At 34.6% G+C, this 26,496-nt stretch overlaps 1 protein-coding gene across 1 annotated transcript; it reads right to left on the bottom strand.

Annotated features, from left to right (window-relative positions):
- Window positions 1-3,006: 3,006 nt before the first annotated feature.
- On the bottom strand, window positions 3,007-26,267 carry LOC149794484 (uncharacterized). The gene is made up of 6 exons (XM_089968734.1): window positions 26,159-26,267; window positions 17,479-20,033; window positions 13,661-13,859; window positions 9,175-9,376; window positions 8,482-8,648; window positions 3,007-4,002 (listed from the first exon to the last, which is right to left on the bottom strand). Exons 2-6 carry the CDS (start codon window positions 19,921-19,923, stop codon window positions 3,722-3,724), a joined length of 3,294 nt encoding a protein of 1,097 aa, XP_089824860.1. The 5' UTR covers window positions 19,924-20,033; window positions 26,159-26,267; the 3' UTR covers window positions 3,007-3,721.
- Window positions 26,268-26,496: the final 229 nt, after the last annotated feature.

Genomic DNA, 26,496 nt, shown 5'->3' with positions numbered 1-26,496 from the left:
TTCCGGAACAAATTCTTGCGAGGTAAGAAAATCCACAATATCCCAATTCACCTCTTCTGAAAGTAAGTCCGGGTTCCCTTGGGCGGTCTCCACTGCTGGGGCACCCCAATTGATCGTTTTCTGAGCTTCCGTCATGTTGAAAAACTGTCACATGGATTGACTACACACAGGCGCTAGCGAATCTATATAGACCACTTGACGTCACAGACTGCTCTCTTCCGATTGGACGTGGGCTGACTGAATTTTGTAACGCGTGTTTGGATTGGTCAATGAACTCAATACGTTTCAATCCTTCCTCTACCTATAAATAAGCGCAGTTCACTGCATTGATTCACCTGTTCTCGGCGCCTCAACATGTGGACCGACGTTCAATCTTCTATGCTTGTGTCTTCAATGATGTTCAGAACGGACATACCGATGTATGTCCGATCCAAGTGGACAGTTGTCCATAGGACCGACACCAGCCGATGGATACGTAAGATTTACGTGGAGAGGCAAGGATGCCTCAAAAGAGTTTTAGTCTATGGACCTACCATTAGACGAATCCTAAGACGAAGAAGATGTCGCAGATGCCCTTTATGTTAAGGGCATAGTAACATAAACCCAAAGGCCCTTTTCAGGGCCACTCATAGGTCTCGAAAAGATCTTGACTTTCAATTGCGTAGCCCATTTTTTAAAAAAAATTTTTATAAAAAAAGATCCCATGTTAAATTCCCCTTGTCCCTAAAGTAGTTTTTTTTCTCCCATGTTAAATTCCCTTTGTCCCTGGACAAGCCCAAGCTCTATTCCCATGTTAAATTCCCATTGTCCCTAGAGAAGCCCAAACTCTATTCCCCATGTCAAATTCCCATTGTCCCTAGACAAGCCCAAACTCTATTCCCCATGTTAAATTCCCATTGTCCCTAGAGTGGCCCAGCGATTTTCCCCATGTTAAATTTGCATAGTCCATAGAGTGGCCCAGGGGTGTTTTTAATGGTAATTCCCATTGTCCCTAGGGTGGCCCACTTCACTACTTGTAAATGAATAATACTAGTAGGAACAATAATAGGGCCTCAATTTAAACAAATATAACACCTCAGCCTAATTATTAGAGCTTTATTTATCGACATGCAAAGGCAGTTTATTGCAAAGGCTCAATATTTATCATCAGTACACAAATGGGTCTATTAATGACTTTGAATGATATTCAAAGTTTTCGTTTAATATGTACCGTATGACTTCTTGGAACATATCAATGTCACTGAGCAGATCAGTTAACAAATCTATTCTGCGACATTGAAACGTCCCAAAGATACACCGCGCTTCATACATAATCGCGACATCCAAAGTTTGCAAAGCGAGTATATTGTGTGTGTTCAAGGCAATACATATTTGGAAATAAATAATGGAGTGAAGATAAGCTTCCTGGAATATTAGTCCTTTCATGTAAATACATTTTTGAAATTTCAGATTTATTGTTTGATTCGGAAAATGCAAATTGGATACCATAGAGAGATTTATATCTTGAGATACGTGTTCACTAAATGGTAGTTTTAAATGATGGTAAGATAACGTCATTTTCTATATAATTGCTATCATTACTGAAAAGATACCACGAGCGCGTGGTTTTCGTCATCATATTCTTCATGATTCTCCTACCAAGAACTAAGAGAACACACTTTGGTTCAAATGAAACAACGATTTAAAAGTAAAAATGTATTGAGCATACCACGCTAATCAAAAGATATCACGGTAAAGTCTAAAGTCTCTGATGGAGAATAGCTCTTAATATTCAGACGATCTCTGGAAGAGAAAACTGGTATTACATAATTCACTTCGTTCCTCTGTGGATCCGACGTTTTATCCTTGATTCTAAAGTATGGTTTGGTAAGTGTTTTCCGATTTTTTCTGGTTTTCTTCCTGTTATCAGATGTACCAGGATAAAATTAACAGTTCTCAAAATTCGTTTGTTTTCTTTCTGTTATCAAATGTTCCAGGATAAAATTGAATCATTTTTCCAAGATCGTTTAATTTTTTTGTCATAATCAGTTATACCAGGATAACATTGACCTATTTATTTCCACTCTTGGCAATATTGTTCCCTATCATAATGAAGGATTCTCAAAAGACATGTTACAAACCTAGTGTAGGTGCTATTTATATGTACGTTTCCGCATACGGTTTTAATTGTTTAAGTGATTCATTGTTTGACAATAGAGAATTTGGTTCCAGAGTAGCACTGAACCGTATTCACGGGATTACACGTTCGTATAGATTAGGTTCCTAAAACGGCCGCTGTCAGATTTCATGGGAGAAGGACTTCTATGGGTATTCTCTTTGCAAGTGCTTCATATATAGAGCTATAAAGAAGTGCGAGTATTACGTGTTTTAGGCAGAGATTGGTAGTGCGTGGCATTAAATACCGATCTATGGCTTAGATTTGTTTATTGATAACATACCAGTCTGTTAAATAAGAAAAAAGCAAATGTAGAAAAATATTGTCTCGTTAATGTGTGGTACTTATTTGGTTCAGAAAACAAAATGAGAAAGGCAGTTGTCTTTGATATCTTGTTTTCGAACTTACCGACTGGATGATGATGATGATATATATATATATATATATATATATATATATATATATATATATATATATATATATATATATACATACATACACGTTTGGTCATTAAAATGATATATTTTAATCTTAAGTGCAAACGGACTTAAGTGCACATAACTCGGTGATGTTCCTTCTAATTTAAATTGACATTCCAAATATTTAATTCATTCGGAAACATTTTTATAATCTTTAAATCATCTCTTATGTTCTTTAAAATTATATAATTTAGGTCGATCGATCGAAAGAAGGCAGACAGAAATAATTATAGTGTTTTAGGTAGGCAGCAGCGTTTCATTTTTGATGTACAATCGGTATTTGAGAAAATTCCTAAATAATAGCTGAAAATGCTAAAGCCTGATAAATGTCTTGTCAAAAACATAAGGAAAACACAGCCAAACAAAAGACTTATGTATGATGCCTTTTATTGCTTCTAATATAATCGTATCTCAATAAGCAGCATATAGATAATATGACCCAGACACGGGAAAAATCTCATTGTTATTTTACACAATGTAATGAAAGATTGGTTAATCCAGTAGCACAAAGAAGAACCGACCCCGACAAAATTATAAAGAAATAAAGTCTTATCGCATTCTTTAAAATATAGTCAGAGAAGAAATAAGTTTAGATCTTAAAATTTGATAAGTGAAATGAAAATGAAATTAATTTAAGGTGACATAAATTGCATTGTTTCTCTTGTGTCGTAAGATTATTTTACGCTAGAAACACTAATAGGGTGTAAACATGCTTGTATATGTTTTATGTGTAACAATTGTAGTAGTCTTCTGGGAGCTCTATATTCTTCTATTTTACTTAAGGGTTGTTCAATATTTTGAAATTTGTGACGGATTTAAAAGTGCCTTGCTTGTTGGAAGTATAATCCATTGTCTTTTATCCGAGAAAGCTAAAGCAGCTGCACTCAGTCCTAAGTTTCAAAGATTAAGAGGAAATGACATATTTGTCAATGGTTTGTGATATTATATATTGTATACTACATAAGTAATCATATGTGACCATTCTGGTTAACCAAACTTTAAAACTCGCTCTTTTGCAAGCTATTTTTACGTTCCGACGGTGTGTTTTCCGAATATCTTTGTTGACTTGAACAGCAGACGTATCTTTCTAGAAGTTATTGGCACAATAAACTCCCCAAGTGTTATTGCTTCTGCACGTTATTGTACTGAAGCTGCCATTTTCTTTACAGTTGACATTCGGTTTAGGTGCTTGCATAATTCTTTCAGAGAACCAGCCGCATTCGCATGCGTCGTATCCTAGAGCCACTGCTCTCTGCATAGCTTGCGTTGAAGCAATGGCTGTGCCGGATTTTGTGCACATAGTTTGCGCATTGACGAAGGAAAATGTGATGTTGCTGGTCGGTGCTGGAACAAATCGATTTTCATTTCCTGTAAATGTAAAACAAATTGTCAGCTTAGTTTCAGTAACAAAATAGAATGCGTCTACCAAAATAGGCCCAAAGTGTGTTCACTATTATTTTTTCTAACAAAGTAGGTCAATAGTTTACATGTACCTAATTTCAGCCAGTGAGGGCCTTCACATTCTTAACTAAGCTTGTTAATATTACTAGTTGGTTCCGCATAATGTTAAATAATTAGTTGCCTCTGACGTAAATTCAGATGGTATTAGTTATTTTAAGTATTCATGTTGAACAACAACTGTCTTATAAACGTTTAGCAAAACGATTGTCTTTTCACCATAACCCCTTTAAACATATAGATAATGTTGCTTTCAGTTAGTGGGCAAATATTATGATAAATTATACAGGGTTTATATATATATATTATTGCAAAGAAAGCAATTAAGATCGGCTATAAAGTTTTATTTATTTATTTTGACCATTCCCATGCAAGTGATACTTTCTACTACTCTGTTTGCGATGGTTCTTATATATATATAATCGTTTTTCTAAATATATTTCATAAGGACTGTCTCCAAAGGAAATAATGGGGAGAAAGAAAAAGAGGGAATCAAGAAACGAATCTAAATGCTTGGTCATAGATTCATGAAAAGAATCAAGTACTGTTGATACATACAAAATGTCACAGAATTGTAACCGAGTGGGTTTTTGGATGAAATGAACAAGCCAAACACAATGTAAAAAAGATGGAAATTTATGAATGAGTTAATGATGAATATATGATGTAAAAATACAATTGAAAATAAACAAAACAAATATTGAATAAAATGAAGTGCAGATCGAAGAACCCTCATGGACTGCACTTACCCCTTAAACAGTATGTTGTTCAACAAGAACAAAATTATAAACATTAAAAAAATTAGTCTTTGAAACAACTAAAGATTCACAATAATCTTTGACACAATTAAAGATTCAAAACAATCTTATCATGACTAAGATTCACAATAATCTTATCACGACTAAGATTCACAATAATGCTATCACAACAGACAGCGTTGTTCTGGAAGCTCCAGATGACTCCATGAAACTTTAGACGGCTTCGTACAGCTTCGGACCGCTCTAGTTATATTCACTATAACATTTCATATACATTCACGGCTACAGACACGGTCAGCTACCATAATAGACAGCTACTATAACAGTCAGCTACAAACAGTCAGAATCATCTTCCAATACAGAAACAGCTTCCAACACAGACACAGCTACTGCCAACACAGACACAGCTGCCAACACAGACGCACAGACGCAGCTACAGATTCACATACGCAGCTATAATAAAACCAAATGGGACATAATAGTGTATGCATAATTTCTATATATATATATATATATATATATATATATATATATATATATATATATATATATATATATATATGATATTACTTTTAAAAATCTGCGTTGTAATAAACATTATTACGCGATAACACAGTACAAACCGAATAAGCTTCGCCTATCAAATAAATATAATGTAAATTTAACACTTACCCCTATGGCTGGAGAATAAAGGAGAGTGTATACTCCCTGACGTGATCCAAAAACGACCAGTGTGGTTTTTCGTGATTCGTCTTACTTAAATCCATAGGAGAGTGAGTACAAGTCGGGGTAGAATACCCGTGCACCTCATGTTAGTCATGATAACCGACACAAGTAAGCTGTGGCTAGGTACATGATATACAGTCGCTTACCTGGAAAAACAACAACACCCTATATAACGTTGTACGTATGTACAACAAGAAATAGTCTAATTGTTTTCAGACAAAACCAAGTTATTTCTTTGCCTAATTCTGTGACACAAAAGGAAGATTGATTCCTATCTGAATTTCTGAACTAAATGAATTACGAAGCACACTGCATCAGGATACTGGTATCTTTGCGCAAGTGTTTAGTCGTCATTAAATATTGTTTATTTCCAATTTTTCAAAGCATTACTCGGGTTCAATTAATGTGCTTAAAAAAAATCGATATCTCCTTCATTTCTTCCCTTATTGGGTATGCAATAATTGCCATAGAAAAGGAACGTAGGTATTGAAGCCGCTGTTCCTTCCACACAGACTTCGTGAGAAACCGGTGTAAATGACACCTCAAATATAATTTTTGTGTGAAATATCAGTGATGATTTTGCCCGATCAATTGCGTCACTGTACGAGAGTGGGAGAAAGCTCCGCCTAGAATAAAGTCATGCAGACACAAGATTGGAAGAAACAAATCGGAAAACAAATTATCTCCAATTAATTTATAAGTCACAGAAGTAGTATATGAACCATAATAGATATTGATCATCTAAATTCTTCTAGTGATATATATATATATATATATATATATATATATATATATATATATATATATATATATATATATATATATATATATATACTGGGTGTTTGTGCCTCGTTTAACAAAATATTGAAATGTCCAATGTTACCAGAAAGTGCATGTGTGTGATTTGGACTTTTTGCGTAGCTTTAACAATTTTTCAGTCATATCACTACTATGTCTGCGTTGTGGTAGCTTATTGCGATGTCTAGCACTGGAGCATGATGCTGCAAACATGTAACATGATTTCCCACCCAGTCACGTTATCCTGATCCAGGTCGACCAGACCTAACACTAGCCTTTTAATGTTGATTACCTAGTAAGGTTGCTGATTAGCACCAGTTTTCTAAGTATTGGGCATGACTGGACCCGGGTTCCAACCAGCGACATCCCGTATCTGAGGATGACGCTCTAACTACTAGGCCGATCTAGAGATTTTACCAGAAAGACTAATGCCTATAAAGTGTCCTTTTCATTCTAGCCTTTAATAATTGCAATCATCTACTAACACTTTTGGAAGAGGAGATTTATTAATCATAAATACATTTGCTCAGCGGTGTCGCAAATTTGCAAACTTTGTTAAAAGCGATGCTTACAAAAAACAGTACACATGATTTCAATAAGCTATCCTGCCATACATGTATTAAAATCAGTCCTGACTGAAATTGCTTCTGTAAATAAAAGCGTCTAAGACTTGCATAATAGACGGCTGGTTTTTAACATTTTAAAGCGAAACAAAAATAATATAACCTGGCAGAAAATACACGTGAGAAAATAACTGGGAAAAGCTCAGAAGATTCCATTGTCACTTAGTGAATTTGCATTGAGAATAAGTTCAACTCTAATTGCCCGTGTTCTTAAAATTCTGTAAAGTTACTGAATGTTTTGTGGTGAGACCCGCAAAACATGCTTGCATCATATTCTCCACCTCTCCGAGATAAAACATTCAAAATGATGAAAATAGTATGCTGCACGACTAGTTTTTTTTTAAACAAAACATTCCTTTGTAGCTGCCGGTAGTTAGATTCCGACCCTGTGAAATATCCACGTTTACATCTAGTAGTACCTGTACTGACGACAGAGATAATATGAAGATGATTTCAAGTTCAAACCTACTATTGTCTGCATTTTTTTCCGTTTGTGGGATTCTTCTGAGAAAATGAATCAATATTATTTGCCAACCAAGAACCTTCCTTTGAATATGGTAAATATACCACCACACATATGTTTGTAACACAGCTCGCAAAATACTGTGTTGTCCCTGACCAACAGGAATATTTTAACTTCCAACTTTCTACCTTTAACTATGCACGGTGAAAGGTAATTTGCATGTTAGGTGCTCTTTTCCGAGCACACAAGTAAACGCTGTTGCTGCTGGGTTATTTGATCTTTTTGTTGACTTTTTTAAAATTACAGGAATATTGATTGGAAAATAGCAGCAAATCACCAAAGTAGCATTTGGTGTACAATTAACTAAAACGTTGACACTATAAAAAAAAAAAACATTAAATCATAACACGTTCTAAACAACGGCAGATAAAAATATTTTGGAAAACAAGTTAGGTGACGAAAAACAAAAGTTGTCGCTGACTTTAATATTTTGTATAATCATTGTTAATCGGAATGTTGAGAGAAGATAGCTTTCTCAAACGCTGAATCAAAAGTAAGATCTAATCAGCGGAAAGCGTCTTTACAAATGATTACACATATTTAATGTGCTGCTTACCTAACCACTAAAAGTACGTTTATGTTTATATTTAAGTTTCGTTTAATCTTTTGGAGAAAATATTGTAATACCGTTTGATCTGCATAAAACATAAAGAAAACGAGTAAGATTTTCTTTTCGGGAAATAAATTAATTTGACCTCTGTACATTTACCTTTGGGTATCTAAAATATGGTTGAGTCAACTTCCGCAAACCGACCTGAAACTTTAAAAAAAATACCTCTAATTTGCATCACATAGCCATCAATGTGCTGAACTGTTGCTAATCGTTAATACATTTTTACTCATGTCCTTTACTTTGCACATGTTTTCAATCTGTAGGCAGTCAAATTGCATCATATAGACTACACCTCAGCAGAACAGAGCATTACGTTCAATCTGAATGGACAGTAAAATAAAGGCTTACCGCATAAAAGACCTCTGTATCTGTCTACACTGCCTGATGGACACGCTGTACACTTGGATGTTGAGTCATCGTAATATTGGTTTGATCCACAACATCTGCCCTTAGTGCTGGATGCCTCAGAATGGTAAACTTGCCAACTCATTGGTTGTCCCAGAGCAGACAGAATCCTGAACCAAAAATTTGAATGTTTATTTAAATTTAGCACACATATAAACCAATGACAGATTTCGTTGTTAGAAATTAAGTCAGAGATATAAGAAATATGTTGTAAACATGGACCGATGATGTCCGTTTAATAGTCTACATTTTATAAATGAACATACAGAAGTTTTGGAAACGAAGTCGAATCTTACGTCAAATGGTGATAAAAATGTTCACAATTTTATTTTCAGTGTTTGACTGTAACCTGTCAAGAGACATATTAATCCAAATAAACGGAACACCTTGTAAATGAAAAAGCATTTGGGTTTCAAAAGTTCTTAGAGGTTTTTCAGGGTAACTAGCCCAACGGGAACAGTTGAAAAATAGAAATGTAAATGATAAACAGTTTATGTAAAGCAAATATTTCCTGTGTATGTATTTTACTTAATATTATATATGTAAAATCGACTCAACTAGGTGCCGGGTTACTTGAATTCATATTGTTCACTACTAGAGGATGCTTCTTTGTTCAGGAATATTGGTAAGGCATACTTTAAAAGTCCAATTTTGTGGTCCCACAGCTGCTTTAAAGCAGATTCTGACTCTCGAAGAGAACAGAGTTGTATCGCAACTCTGAGAGGTACATCTGTAGAAGGCACAGCCAGATTTGCGTTTTCGTAACCATAAATATTAATATCCCATTGTGTATAGATAGACGGGCAAATGTTCCCTCGATTATCACAATCAGGTAACTCTGTGGAAAGAAAGAGAAAATTAAATGGAAACTATAACATCCGAAGAAACTAAGATAAACATGCATTTCGGAAATATACTCATCTCATCCGAGCAGCATGGAGCCAATGTTTGTTACATATACGAATATTGTGTCATCTGTTGTCAAGGCTTTCTTTATCATAGACATTGCCTGAATCCCATGGGAATTGGTAGAAGGGCTGTTAATAAATGTCATCCGTTCATAGATTCACAATCCAGAGATTCAAGTCCCTTCGCAGTAGAAAAATAGCAAAACCTGGTAATCTCAGTAGTAATATGACCCCTCCACCACCCGTCTAAACAATTTTGGAACAACACCTCAAAAACCACCGAAACATTGTTTTACTAAATTTCAGCGCCAGCAACATAATGCTATTTATCTCTTTTTCCTAACAACATCCTACGCTGTTGCACGAAAACATTTATGAAACAGACGACACCATAGCCTCACCAAGAAGTTTTAAATGATTTGTGGTCCACACAACCAAACTCTCAGCGTTGTAAATTTTGAGCGATGTAGCACAGGCCGTAATAGAACTGTAGCACAGGCTGTAATACATTTGCAGTACTAAGTTGAAACGATGCAGCATTTTGTTGTTTTTGTCTGTTTTATTGCGCTTTTAACAATTATTGGCTATCTCATGAATAGGAATGAAAACTAAGATCCTTTTAGAAAGTCAACGGGCTTAACAGTGAGAAATAGTATTTTCAAGAGTTTCCTATACACAGCCACTGACTTTATCCTATGGCATACTCAAACATATATATGATAAACGAATCCTTTAAAATTGCGCCAGATAAAACATTTTAACACATTTTCATTACTAGCAACAATACTTATAGCGAACAATACTTATGATATTACACCAAAATAACTTCTACAACTAGCACAATGAAAGTAGTTTTTGAAAACAACACAGTATATTACTACAACAACGTTTCACAAAGCTTTTCAACCAAACAATGATATGCTACTGTGCTCCTTAAACAATATTAAGGGGCATGAGTGATAAAATGCTTCAATGTAATTTATTGAAATACCAAGTACAATCTTATTTACTCAAATTTAGGAACCTGACTGTTAACTCTTATTACAGACACTATGTTGCCAAGTACCGGTGGTGTCTTTGTAACGACGGTCATGCGGTCATTTTCAGCATACGATAAGCATACGATAAATTTAGGAACTGACTGTTAACTCTTATTACAGACAATATCCTGACACATACCGGTGGTGTCTTTGTAACGACTTTCATGCGCTAGAAAATACGCTTAAGAAAAGCTTCCAATTTATTTACATAAATAATTTAGCACTTAATGTGTTTCAGCATAAAAATGTCATAGTCGACTTAACCCACATGTATTCTTATCTATCGTATTTAGACTTCCAAGCAGTACTTAACCATGTAGCAAATTATTCAAAAATAACAGACAGGAATTATATATCCATGAATTCTCTTTATTATAACATATTAAAATACCATTTGAGTTTGCACATCTATGCAAGACATGTTTAAAAGATATGCTTATATTTAACAATAAATATGTAAATATCAGACTTTAAACTACTGTTTTATAATCATTTTCAGCATACGGTCATAATTTTTTAATTTTTCCTAGCTGTTGTGCAGAATTCTTGGGATAATGCTTGATATCAGATTTTTGTGAATGTATCACGCTCTTAAAATTATGATAATCTATCTTGGAAGAGACCGGGTTATATAGCTTTCAGTGAATCAGATGTTTATTTATACTGTAAACACATAATGAACTTATCTAACACCTTGTAATTCGATCAAAAGTCAACAATGAACAGAATACGTTCAAAACAATCTTAATTTCAACAAAATATGATTGGTGTATGGATCTATCCATAGCTGTGATCATCTGATATAATCGAAAAATGGAATAATTAACAAACACAATTGATGTATTGATCTCTCGACTTCTATTATCAGTTTACGCAATTAACAACACATACCACTGATATGTTGGTCTATCACTAGGTATGACCCATGTATGAAATTTATGAACACATTTGAGCAACGTATAGTTCATCAAGTATGATGAATATATATTTGATTTTCACATACAGAGTGATATTAAATGTTTGGTTTAATATGGAATATACGAAGTTATTTATCCCGTGGGATCCAGTCGACGATTACGAGATATTTCCAATTCCACAGCTATCAAATAATCAAGGAACGGCCTCACTCGGTCTGCTCCTTCCAGAGCACAAAAGGATCCCCCGAGAACCTTTTTGTCCCGCAAAACAGTTGGTCCAGAACCATTGGACCCTCACAATGAGATAACCAATACTGTACTTCGAACCAATGTTACCATTCCCCGCAGTAATCGGGTTACACAAACCCCAGAATTCGACGACCTCGTAATCATAATCAGCTTTAAACTCAGCGGCATTATGGGTATGCAGATATCACTTAGAGCTATGGCCCTCTAAAATTTGTAAAGGCTTTTGTGTGTTTCTGTATCTCAAATTGTGTGGGGTTTTGTATTTCTGCAAAAATCGAAAAGAATTTTAAAAGAAAAAAGTATTTATTATTTTTGTTATGGGGATGCTCTTTGCTATTTGCATTTTATTGTTTTACGGTGTGTCGTACTCACAAGGTCCCTGGAACTGGTACCTTTGTTTTCCTTCCTAGTATACTTTTTATGACATATACGTCCCTCATGAGACACTGGATCTTGCGGATGGTTTCTATCACATGGTCCCTAAATTAGTGATCTTGGCCAAGGATCAATCTAATGTCCTGCGTGTGTTCTATGTGTATAATATCTTGTTTTAATTATGCCATATATTTGGTTTTAGGACTGGCCATTTGATATGTTTTAACTTGTATTTAATTTTTATATTTTGTTATGCTTTTTTATTTACGTAAAGAAAAATAATTGTGGAAAGTATAATAGTTCTATATAAAATTATGTATTGTGATGGTTCTCCGGTCTCCGTCTAGCAATTCTTTTCTTAATAGTGATAAGACCGGATATACAGATATATTTTCTCACGTTAAGTATATATATATATATATATATATATATATATATATATATATATATATATATATATATATATATATATATATATATATATATATATATATATATATATATATTGTATACAATAAAAAGCATTTGGCAAAGATGGTATCATTAGTGATGATAGCATTTATCTTCTTGTCCAGCGGCTTAATTACATACCGGATGTAATAAATACCTAACCCGAGAGGGATATAACTAAAGTACAAAACTCCAGACAAAATGTATTACAGATTGCCTGCGCGTTTTGAGTCCCTCGGTGAGTGAACATGAATCATTATTTCTAATCGCCAAGGTTGAAACTAAACCACTCCCTCGTAAAGATCTACTAGGCTGTACCACAATAAAACAGTCATTACCGAGTTCAATAAACACACGTATTGTACGTCTTATATTAAAAAATATTTACAACACAAATAAATAAAAAAAAAACATGTAAATGAATACATGGAAAAGTGCAAAAATCATAAACATCACCAACGACGATGCGTTTAAAATCCTTTACAAGACAAATGTCAGACTCTTTACAGGCAACGAAACAAAATAATACCGATAGACACATCGTTAAAATTCTTAGCTTTATACCATTGAACTTTTATCAAATATGGATAGTTTTAAAGAATGAACGTGTTTACGAAAACGATTTCGGTATAGATCATCTCTTATTTTGTACATATTGTGTTCTACGTAATATCCAAAAGAATAAAGAAAATGCTTTCACTGGTCGTACATAGATATGTCAAAAGTCACGGATGAAATTTCTTGCTGTTTTAAACAATTTTATTTTAAACATGGTGTTAGTTTGAAAATGCTATTATTGGTGAAGTAGCACAGGATTTAGAAGTAGAGCATTGTTTTCATATATATATATATATATATATATATATATATATATATATATATATATATATATATATATATATAATGCAGAATCCTGGCATAATGTTCATCTTACTGCTAATGGTCAACCTTCCGTTTTGTTTGTGCATCTGTTCCTAGTGGAACTGTGGTGGGGATGGAGTAATTTGTGAAAAAGGAAAGGATAAGTTTTAAAGCTTCAACAAATTTGAAATACTTTAAATTATTTCCGACACTGCCATAATGTTTGTTCTTTTAATGGGTGAAATACATCAATGTGGAGTATTGCCATAGACCTAAGAAATGCCGTAACTAAGTATACACTTTATAGCATTATTTAAACTACCTTTTGTTACTGGACATATTTTAGGCATATTTCGGCATTTATCATTGTAAGGATTGGGAAATTCCACCTGCCGACACTCGCTCCCGCTTTCTCCTTCTCTGTATGTATACCAGAGTGTGGGCCTGGGAGATATCACATATTCCGTGCCCTCAGGCGGTGTAAGCTGGTTTCCACCAGTTGATTGCACTTTAACTTGAACCTTGAACATAAAGGCAACATAGTTAGCTTCTACGTTATATACGCTTAAACAACATATATGTATATCACATTACTTATGATATCGCATTAGTTTATATAACTCGCCATCGTTATATTTACCTCTTTGCGTTTATTGTTTGCCCACATGGAACTTGTTTGTTCATAGACATGATTCGTTAAAATCTTCATTAAAAAATATAATCTACTCATGTGTAAATATATAGTTACTTATATTTTCTTTTTGATTCAAAGGAAGAAACACTTTTTAAGGACACCTGTAATTTAAGGCCACTATAATGAAATTTCGATGTAAATAACAATTGAGATCACTTTATATTATGCACACCTGCTTACTAATGATTCTGACGTACGTACCAAGAAAAACAAGTCCGCTATGCAAACAGCGACCTTGCATCTGTATCATACAGTTGTGTTTAAACTATCCAATAAGATCACATGTACCGCGTATTTGCTGTTGTTCTCATATCAGAACATCGCAACATAAAATCAGAAAATATGGCCCCATGGTGTGGTAATTTGACAGCTTCTGCAAATTGGTGACAATTGACACGTGTCCCATTATCTTAGTTTTGACTAGTAGCAGGCATTCGGAATTCTTAGTTTTGTCAACGTCCTTTATACAACAGGTAAGAGGCGATTGTCGCCGAAAGATCCGTTTCACTAAGATTTGAGAAATGCAGGTGTGGGTTTTAACTAATTAATGAATATAGAGATTTAATCAAAGAACTGTGAAGGGGGGAGTGTTTCTCCTACATGTTGTTGTTTAAACTATATTTTCAATTTTCACTGTAGCTTAGATCAAATCGACAAACTTTGAAGTTGGAAAGCTCTTGGAGCAGCTCTTGTTAACAAACATGAACTTAAGCTGATAAATACTCAATAATATTGCCAAATGTAAATGAAATACAACTGCGGTAACACAGAACTCGAAATTCTATTTACTATTATCACTTTTCTAGATTATATGTTACACTTAACTCGTATCCTTGCACCGCACTTACAAATAAAACTAGCATTGTTGGCCGAGAAAAGCACTGGTACCAATACACGGCAACTAAAACAATTGCTAAAAGAAAATCTTATCGGGTAATAAACCGTCCTTAATTACATAGTTCATGGTTAATTTAGATAAACCCATATGCACAATTATTTTATGATATCTTCGAGGCTTTATCTGTATGGAAATCCAGTATAGTATTCTGCAAAAAGTCGCACGTAACCCGCTATCGCACAAACGAAAGACCGTATGTAACCCTTACTTGCTTAACAAAAGCCATAAGTACCCCGTAATTGCTTGAAAAAAGACTGTTCGTAACACATAAGTATTTGGGGAATAGGTCATAGGTAATTCGTTTTTACTTAATACAAAAGAACGCACGTAACCCGTTATTGGTTGATAAAAAGCTGCAACTAACCCGTATTTGCTTGTGCAAGAAACAAACTCGGGCTTAACCAGTTGTTGCTTGCAAAAAGGCCGTAACAAAGCTGTACGTAACGCGTCATTGAATTTAAAAAAGACCGTTTGTAACCCATTGTCACAAGAACTAGGCTTGATTTGATGCTTCGCTTTAAATAATAATTGAACCGTATGAAAATTCTTCATTTCTGGTGACTAATCATTTATGCATAAAACGAGACTATTTTTAGATATCAACAATTAACATTGGTGCTTAGGAGCTATTGTCTTGCACGTTTTGCTTAGTGTACAGTAAGACCCTTCTTTCATGTTTTCGTCAGTTGGTCCATAAATTTACCCTCCCAGAGAATTTCATGACAAAAACCATCGTACACCAAGAAATTAGATTTCATTTTTTGGATAATGCTTCACCACAAACCTCAAATTAGATAGAGCAGCCTCGTTAATTGCGTACATCTTATGCTCGCATGGAATAAGTAATGTCTGTTGTAGGAAACTGGTTAACAATACAAATAATAGAAATACCATTACTAATAATACAATGTAAAGGGTCACTGGATATGCATGAGCTTCAGTCATGTCTCAAACATTGTGTCATTTAATAATTGATACACGACAGTAGTTTTGTTAAGCTTACATTAGGAACATTAGATTGTTTCAATTGGGCCAAACGTGCCACGAGTTTAAAATTGTAGTATTCAGTATCGTTTTTAATGTGTGCGTTCCATAGTGGTTCTCGCAAGGTTTCAGTCATAGAAGGACTGGACAGAATGCCCATTTCAGTTGTGGCGGTTAGTTATGATTTTGTTGTGCATGTGTGAATAATGTGTTCCCGTCTTTTGTCATGGATGTGAATTAGAATTTTTAGGTTGAATTTTTGCATGCGTGATTTTTGTCATCTTTGTGACTGATAGTCTGTGGATAGAATTTCTACATACTTGAACTTTCTCACCATTATAAGTGGTAAACAAGATATTTCCCAGAATTTGAGTTCAAGGGTTATGGAGTTGTCTGTGGAAATGATTAAGATTTCCAGAACGTTCTTTTGCGACGAAAATCGAGTAGGGATTATATAAATTATTTGGTAAACAGATATTCCTTCCTGTTTCATATAAGTATTAGGGAACCAATGATCAGAGTTTGCATTTGTGATTAGATATAATTCTAGAAGAATTATTTGTTTAAATTATTCATTGGAATAACAAAGGGTTTATTGATGTCCTGGACAAAACAGTACTTTGGGATTATTGAGAACGCATTCAAACAAATTTCTTGATGGTATCATTGTGATACATCAAGACATTTACGATTACTGGAATTCATAAGGAAAATTAAATCAATTTGGCCTTATCATAGGACATTTAGGAATACGTGGGATTTAATTTGCAAAACTGTGTCTCTTAATCTTTTACTTTTGTAACTTAAAACAGAAATAAATTATTTTAAGATTTTACTAAACTTGTTCGTTTCGCTCTATACTGTTATTTATTTTAAAACCTAGAGTCGTAACTATATATATATATATATATATATATATATATATATATATATATATATATATATATATATACAGCTGATAGTCGTAAAAGTGTTTTACCTCATGTCATCAAACTTTATAGGTGGGAATGTAGTTTAATGCTGTTTGTGTGGGGTTTTTTTCAACTTGCTGAAGTATACTTCTTACATGACCCGCTTTCTTGACTTCAAAACTACATATTAAAGATACATGCTGAGTCCATTAATTATAGTATTTGCCGGCCAATGTCAGGTTCTTTTGCAATGTTCTGTATTTGTCTTGCATGTACATAGTACTCGCTATTTTCCTCTTACTCAGGTTTCCCAGTTGTTTGGCAAATTGTCGTTTTTATCTCAGTAAAGTAGTAAACTCAATACAAAACACCAACCAAGTTCGCTGTATGAAAAGGATAACTTAGTGTAATTGTTGAATATTTATGTTGGTGTTGTTGGATCCTTACACTAGTTGTGGTAATGAATATATATATATATATATATATATATATATATATATATATATATATATATATATATATATATATATATATATATATATATATATATATATATACTACCTATCATTATTATTATTATTATTATTATTATTATTGTGAAAGGATTCAATTTTCTAAATGGACTCCGATATAAAATTATAAATGAACAGTACCTGTTTCTTGGTCTTGCTGACAACTGGAAGGTAAATCTCAAATCGTTGAACAAACATCTTGTCATTTTTTTCGGATGATGAAATCCAGCTGTGGTCTATTAACCACTGGCTGTCTGGAATCTTAAATACTGCAGTCTGCCCAGCATACAGGTCTTTCAGACTAATATAGGCCTTATCTCCTGGTCCCGATGGTTTTGTTGGAATGCGCTGAAATTCTAACATGGTCGAGCATGTCAATTTAGTTCTACTTAAAAGAGCCGTTATTGATGTCCCCGCGCCAATGCATTCACGTGGTAGATGTCCCTCTGTGTACGTCAATAAGTCACAGTACGAGTCTATGGCAGTTAGCATAGATATTTTGTAGGAGATCATTGAGAAGGCCGATAGCATCTCTAGTTCTGCGAATATTTCAGGGTTGTCAGCATTCTTATAGTTTGCTGCGTCAAAGTCTAAATTAATAATATTGGCCGCCTGGTATGCTGTGACAGCCCTCATACAAGCCACAAGAGCGTCCATCAGTTTAAATTGGAAATCGTAAATCTCTTCATAAGTGGCGATCAGCTTCTGAACCTCGACTTTTGCATTGGGACAGGTTCTTTGTGCGGCTAATACTGTTTTCGTTATACCGGAAACTGTCCCAGAGGTTGCATCAAGAATGTCACATGCTTCATCGATAAGGTTCTCCCAATATACCGTTATTCCTCGTAAGTCATCCTTTGTTACAGCTGGAGTATAATTATTGTATTCATCCAGGAATTTATTCTTCTGAGCTTCAAATTCTGATGTTATTGAGGACGGTGATGACGACGATGATGACAATGCGTTTTTCTTTAGACTGTTTATCAAACTGGCGACATTGTTTAAATATATTTCGTTTTTTGATAGTTTGTCAACAAACTTTCTGATCTCACTGATGAGGGTGTCGAAAGCATCTTTCAGTTTGGCTGCTTTCGCAACATTGGCCATGGCCTGAGAGACTCCTTGAGTTGCGTCAAGGATGCCAGTGGCACTTCCACCTGCAAATATTGCTTTTAATGGATTACATGCTTCCGCTATCGCAAATGATAATTTCAGGACGGCCTCTACCTGGTCCCCGATTGCTGCAGCTAATGCTGCTTTTATTACCTGATCCATATAATTATCCATTTTTTTGGTTGATTGATCTGAGGCATCTTTGTACTTGCTCAATGTGCTGTCTATGTATGCTATATCGGCTCTTGCTTTTGTCCAATCGAACTCAGCTAATTGTTGAAAATATTTCTTGAGTTCTCCAAAGTTCTTTTTCATCTCTAGTTTCAAATGTTGGGCCACATTTAGCAAAGTATACTGTGTTGTTTCACCAATATTCAAAATCTGCTCAAATCGTTTTTCTTGTAGAAATTTTTCATAATCAATGCTTGTGCTTATTAGTTTAACGTTACCTGTTGCGTTCTTGTTAGCAATATATAGCGTTAAGGAATTTATCATACTGTTGAACGTGCAGATGGTCCTTTTCAAGGATGGGAATTCAGCAGCATGATCACATGGCAGGTCGACGGTATAAGGAAGGAGCTCTATAACTCGACTAAAAGATTCAATCCGATTTTTCTGAAGGGAGTCAAATACATACAAGGTGATCTCCTTCATCCACTTATTGACTTCGCTCTCTGTTGTGGATAAGAACTCCCGTGCTGCTGAGGAAGGGTGTAATTTTAGAAAAGTCAACTTTACTGCATAGAAATGTAACCGCATTGCATTTTTCAGTATTTCGGAGGCGCTGTTGTCCCATTGATCTCGACCAAGATAGGTCAGCAGTTTGTCTACTTTATCTGCTGCGTTTGTCAATATCTTAATTTCGCAGATCTGTTGTGTAGATGAAACCGGGCAAAATCTATCAATCTCTTGTCGAAGCCCTTTGGTGTTGGTATTGTCATACACCGACTTCATACTAAATAATAAATCGAAGGATGGTAAACGGGACATTTTAGCCAGAAACAACCATAAGTATTTTAATGTTGGACCACAGTCAAGCCTAGTCATTCGAGGATGCTGGAACCATGCTTGGATGTAATGGGCATAGAAATACCAAGCAGAATCTAACTTGAAGTTAAGTGTTTCTTGTAGTTTTCTGACGTCCTGTTCAACAAGGTTACCGATGACAGAAAAGTCTCTGAAAGCACATATAGTATCATTGTCGGGTTTTGATTCTTTGCAGTGTTCCTCTGCGACCTTCAATTGCTCATTCATATCTGAAGAGTGAAATATTTTTTCACCTGCAATGTTCAAATATTTATTCCAGTTAGTTTGGAAGATGTCAGCATCAGGTCCGTTTTGTCTTCCCGGTAAGGTAACAACGACGCACAGTTTCCGGAAACCATCGTGAGCAACTCCGAAATATCCTTCATCGCAAAGGCAGAAGCCGCAACAAATCAATAGCAGAAGCCAGGACATGGTACGAAATCTCATTTTAGGCCATAAACTAAAATAACTTCGTAGTGAACAAAAGAGAATTCCGGCAGATCCCGTCGAGATAATTGTATTTATCCCAATTTCCACTTTAGTAGCGAATGCAGCACCTGAAATTGTATGCGCTTGTACATTTTGTTGGTTACATATTTTTAAAAACTGGAGTAAATTAATGGAAAATAGCAATTTCAGGCAACATATTATGCTCACTTAAATTTATATGATTTACACCCAGAATTGGAGATAATCTACCTTCTTTGGTATGTTTGTACGTATGTCTGCATGATGTGAGCGATCATGTGTTGGTGTTTCAATGCCGTTACCGATCAAAATCTGGAAATGAACAGAAGGAGTGAACACTCTAGCTTATAATATCTATAAATTAAATACGAAACTTGTTTTATTGCAAAATTGAATCGTTAAATTATCCCGAACCCCGGTAAAATCGAGCGAGTCCATTTAGGTATAGGATTGTGGACAATATGTAAAAACAATTCTTACCTTCAGACTCTGAAATTAAAGATCTTGACAACGTGCAAAGACTAAGGACCAAAAAGAGAAGATTGGACAACGTAAATGTTCAAATGAACAATTTCAATTTTATGCTTCTGAAAACACAAACGAGCACAATATACCAGTACTTTTTACTTAGTTCATATTAAAATCAAAACATTTATTAGATGGACTATAACAAGTTATCACACACACGAACACACAGAACAACGCAAAGGGGCCAAGTGCTGAAACTATTTAGTTGGATTCTTAACATCCATTATCGTCGGAGTAGGAATAATATCCGAAAAATGTACACAGGTGTTTATTTATCAAAGATTGTGCAGAGTGAGTAGCATTCTTCGTTATGAAAGAAAGGCAAACGTTTAATAAAGCAAACATTTTATGTTTTTATCGTACATCAATCCATATTTCTCTCTATATAATGCATTATACATAGGCAAATACGTTTGTTGGTGTTTCTTCGTAAAATATAGTATTTATTTTCACACACACACACACACATATATATATATATATATATATATATATATATATATATATATATATATATATATATATATATATATAGTTTGTATGTCTGTCCGTAAGAATGTACACACATACACGTATGCTATGTTATCTGCACAGATACACACATACATTGAATATATATATATATATATATATATATATATATATATATATATATATATATATATATATATATATATATATATATATATATATATATATATATCTGTGCATGTGTGTGTATGTGGTTACAATTTCTCCTAATTTTGTTAACGGAAAATGCATGAATTTTCTCAAGGCATTTAATACTCCGCACATTAAGATTTACAGACACTGGAGTTTTGGTTTAACTTTCGATATTTATAATCAGATAGAGAAGGACACGGCAATATACCAGCAGAAAACGATCTCTTATATGATACATTAATAATACGAACCATGCCAAAAAAACATGCACAAGCATCTAGATATAGAACGGACCTCTATTTAGGTGTAGTGTTTGGCAATACCATGATAAAGACTACAATTCAGTCTATATTATCTGGTATATAGCAGATATATCCTTCAATGTTACATGGATCAATCAGAGATCTCAAGAACGAGGATTTAACCAAACATAAAGCCAAGAATAGTTTTACTAAGCATTGATAGTTTCTGAATCGGCGAAGAACATTTGTAAAAGCCAGCAATACGAATAAGCAACATGCACACAAACGCAACAAACAAATACACAAAACACATCTGAGTATGCACTTTAAAATGTTGTGGTTGCGTTGATCTATGAAGATAAAACTCAACAAAGGGACCGATCAGTAAGTTATTTCACTGAGAACTTTGTTTGTGAAAATGACGACAGTACAGTATGTGATCTTACAGTCAGACTACAAACTACTAAAAGGTCAAAGGAAGAAATCATCAGCTTATACAAGGGTTGCCCAACCCGCTAATATATAGCATATATACTACTTATAACATTAGAGTCACCAAGATTAATTTATTCCGGAATTTCAGTACATATTAGGGATTGAATTCTTTCAGAATTCATGGTTCTGAGCGTTAGGTCGAATTAGTTGTCTCTTTTCGCCCGCAAGCTAGCAGGTTTTTATATTCTGATGCGCAGAATCCAGTTACAATGGTCAATTACTGTGGTCACGGTAAGGTTGCTTCCTTCGATACCGGATACTGCGAGAAAAATCTGCTGCTGGCCTTTCTGTAATAGGTTGGTGTGCCAGTCAGACTGTGACAAATTTGTCTTCTTGATTGATTTTTCCTCCTCCACAACATACTCTGTGGAGATGACCTTGATCTGAATGACATTGATAACATTGTCTTTTGTATTTCATTGTGAAACTGTTTACGGGAATGTGTGTTCAGTGTTTGTTTTAAAATACACTTCTTTTGAACGACGTTTCTGCATGTTTTGCATTGTTTTATGGCAGGTTTATTTTGAAAAAATTCCGTTGAAGTCATAATCTACTTAGTAATGGGTTCGCGTTTGAAAACGATTAATATTTTAGGCGCGTTACGGTCTGCTTTGAACAGTACAATTATTATTTTTTCAAGGTCTCTTTCGCTTTATCTTTTACGTAGATCGTCATTTGTGTCCATTTGTGCTTGATATTTTACAACTTCCAGTAGTTCCAGTAGTTCGGTCATAGTTCCGCTAGTTGAGATGCTGAGACAGCTCTTTCGACCTTAAATGAAATGCTCATTTGTCAGAGAATATATGCTGGATTCTCAACGTTTGTCTGAAAGGGCGTGTTTTTAATGCAGTGTCTACAGTGATGATTAGAACATATATTTGTATTAGATCATTTTTGGGTAGCTTTTGCTGTTGCGTTAGAAAAATCATTTGTGTTACAAATTTCCATTTTGAATTTGTTAGAGGGAAGGCATTCATTGGTCTTTTTGCATGAACACGTACAATGTTTATTTTCTACAATGCCAATATAACTCAATGTCATCAAGGAAACATAGCTTTTGAAGCATTGTGTATGGAGCAATAGCTAAGAGTATCTCATAAAATACTTTGGGATGTGTGTGCATGCATGTGTGTGTGTGTGTGTGTGTGTGTATGTTTGTGTGTGTGTGTGATTTGGATTTTTAACGTAGCTTTAACAATTTTTCAGGCATATCCTTAAGATGTCTGCAGTGTGGCAGTTTATAGTGACGTTTAGCACTGGGGCATCATGCCGCAAACATGTAGCATGATGTCCCACCCAGTCATATTATCCTGACACCAGGCCGACCAATCATAACACTACCCTCTTAATGCTGAACGCCAAGCAAAACAGCTGTTAAATCCATTTTTAAATATCTTTGGTATGACTCAGCCGGGGATCAAACCCATGACCTCCCGCATCCGAGGCGGACGCTTTAACCAATAGGCTACCGGAGAGGTACTTTGGGATATGAGGGGCCATATTTGTAATATTTACAATCAGATAATTCAGGCATTTTGTTTCTTCTCATCGTGTAAGATATTGTTGCAATGGGAAGTCAGCGTGTCAGGCGGTAGGTGTACACTGGGTTTTTTATTAATCGGAAAGTAGTTTGCATCTTGCCGATAATAGGAAAGAGATGATGTGAGAAATATAATGCGGAACAATGATAAAAAACAAATCAGCAGCATCTGCAAAGATAACAATAGCAGTGAACAATGCAATATGATGGATTGAACGAAATTCTGTATACTAAGGAATGACAACTATTGAACAAATTCCCTTCGATCTAACTTCCACAACGATTTTCATAACAAGGTCGAGGTATCTTAAATCAATGGCCAATTGTTGTATTTATTATGATATCATATTCATTTTATGGAAAATTGATCCCAGTTTAAAATCATTCCAAATGCACGTGTATATCATTTTGTGAAAATTTCATGAACGAAAATTCTTTCTGAGAAATCTTTTCAAAGGATTTAATTTTCCGGTGAACTGTATAGCAAAGGTTTCTCAGTATCTTCAGCTATTATTGTTAGCGCCACATCTCTGCATATAAATGCATGTTTTGAACTGATTTCATTAGTTTGTCAGGGTATGGCCGAATAGTCTTAATTTGTTACTGCGCTACGATATTGGAACGATAGTGCAAGCTATCGATTAATATTTCGTTTCTCATATTTGTTTTATATGGATACGCGTTGAGCATTGAAACAGGGATAACAAGGAACTAGTGAGCAATATATTTAAAGCCTTCTCGTATTTGTTTAAACATATTTTAACATTTAACTTGTAGGTTCCATTAATAAACGTAAATGCAAAAGGGTAAAGCAAATCACAAAAGGCATGACGTTGAAGAAATGAAAGATGCATCCAGTAACTAAGTTTCTTGTGTCCGCCACAGAGTGAAAAATATATAAACTAGGGCAAAACGTATATTAATGTCTGTTAAGTGTGAGCCTGACATATAGGTCAGTTTTCGACTTTCGGAAAAAGGCTGTAGTACACAGGTATACGTCCAATCAACTATTTCCAATGTTTTATCATAAACAGTGTCACTGAAAGTACCTTAAACACAAAATTAACCAAAATCTTTAGAACGTGTTGTATTTGTTATAGCGATCTACTTTAAAACGAGGACGTGTTACGTACATCGATACAAAATCTGATCATCTGAAATAAAGGTCTAAGCGACTTTCACTAGTTGGAGATTATAGTATTCATAAATATACTAATCTGATCACGAAGTTTGATGATTCTAGCTGAAACAATAAGTAACAATTCAACTTATTCAGAACAAAGGTTAGTAATACAGGTAATATTGACAACTTTTAATAATACAACTTTAACATTTTTGTTCGATTCCCCCCCCCCTCAGTTTTCATGATTCTACTTATGTTATTACATGCAGGAAGTGTGTACAGTTTATACGTGGTCATGGGCTAAACGCTTAACCAAAGACCGTCAACGGTGAGACGCAAATTTAAATTACCTGTTTTGTTGTAAATGTAACGTATTAACAGAGGTGCACAGAATAACTAAGTATCGCAGTTTTTAGCCCTGCACACTGTCCAAGATAATTATATAAATATAAAAGGAACCGAATCTGGTAACTCGTAAAATATACGTCGCAGATATCCCTGTTTGTCACCAGTGCGTGGTATTGATACAATTTAAATAGCATTAATAAGTATCATATATTACAGAGAGCTGTATAAAGGGTTATATTACTTTTTAAAATACAGATTCTTCAGAGTTAGACAATTCTATATTTAACATTACCCGATGTTAGAAATGTTGGTTTATGGTTAGTATTATACTCTGTTTGATATTGCCTCATTTGAAAATCTGGGCCTAGAATTAGTATTATTATCGCCTTGGGAATGTTGAACAAAAACCAGACATTAACAGAGGTTCTTAAAGAAATCATTCAGAGCTGCATAACACAAGTCAACAGAGATATTTTTTTTAATTCGCGCATTGTCGCTAATATGATTTTTAGAAGTTGTCCTTGGCCAGACTTCTAATGTCCGTAAGAATTGGCATAGTAGAGTCCCATTAAAAATTAAAATTAGACCCAAGAACAATTAAAGGTTAATCACTCGCTAATCCACGTAGAAGACACATGTTAAATATTTCGAATATATGTTTTAATTCACAAAAAAAACGTATATATATATATATATTAGCCATGAGCCACTTATTATGCCTGTACTTGAATCATTTTGTCAGCCTGCAAAGTTTTTGAAAGCAGCTAAGGATGATAAATAACAGTAAATTTGTCACAAAGCCATGCATCTCAAGATACACACCTTTTGACAAAATCGACTAATTTATTTAGAAATATTGAGAGAGGAAAATTCGTATTATGAACCTACAATATGATTTATTTAGCTTAAAGATTTTGGTGAAAACCCTCCTTTAAGCCTAAAACGAGACACGATCAGCACATTATTCCTGATACTGTACATAAAACAAATCCCATTTTAGAAAATTATTTATGTTTCCTCCCTACCCCGAAACAGTCCACGAGCAAAGAAGAAAATATGTTAAACTTTTTTGTGCTTCCATACACAACAATTACTTAGCCTTCGGAGGTTCAATAAAATCAATTTATCACCTTAGAGGAAGAAGCGACAAGAAGATATGTCGGCATTGTTCGCAATGTCAATAAATATATGATTGCTATTTTATGCGCCAAAACGCCAAAATATGTGACCACGATACAAGATAATTTCAGTTGGAACTAACAGAATGTCTCTTACCTTACCCCCTTGCCTCGTGGAGACTCTGTCAGGCTCTTCCCCGAGGAGATAAATATGACATATATTTGAACGGAAGTCTCGTCAACAAAAGTCTTCGAATGTGCACTTGAACATTATCCGGTGACAGAGGTTGTAAGTATTAATTAGGGACTTGCCCTGTCTGACTTCCTTACAGCATAGTCAAGTCTTTTAAATAGACGCAGCAGTTTAAAATCTGGCTTAACATTAAATATCCTCTTAATTACAGACTTGCATTTTTTATTTTCATCATCTTTGATGAAATTAACGCTAGCATTGATCTTGTTACATATGCCCAGGTGGACCTTAATTTACATTGA

This window comes from Sinohyriopsis cumingii, chromosome 8 (genome assembly GCF_028554795.1).
Source record: "Sinohyriopsis cumingii isolate HCF-2022 chromosome 8, ASM2855479v2, whole genome shotgun sequence".
NCBI lineage: Eukaryota > Metazoa > Mollusca > Bivalvia > Unionida > Unionidae > Sinohyriopsis > Sinohyriopsis cumingii.
Note: the sequence above shows the minus strand (reverse complement) of the source record. Positions and strands in the feature narration are given on the sequence as shown.

What these genes read in the sequence shown, in the direction of transcription:
- LOC149794484 (XM_089968734.1), bottom strand. Translation starts at nt 19,923, where the DNA reads ATGAGATTTCGTACCATGTCCTGGCTTCTGCTATTGATTTGTTGCGGC. An exon ending in CACAAAATTGGACTTTTAAA is followed by an intron (nt 8,649 to 9,174) that starts GTATGCCTTACC and finishes TTTTTGGTTCAG; the next exon opens with GATTCTGTCTGCTCTGGGAC. An exon ending in ATACAGAGGTCTTTTATGCG is followed by an intron (nt 4,003 to 8,481) that starts GTAAGCCTTTAT and finishes TTACATTTACAG; the next exon opens with GAAATGAAAATCGATTTGTT.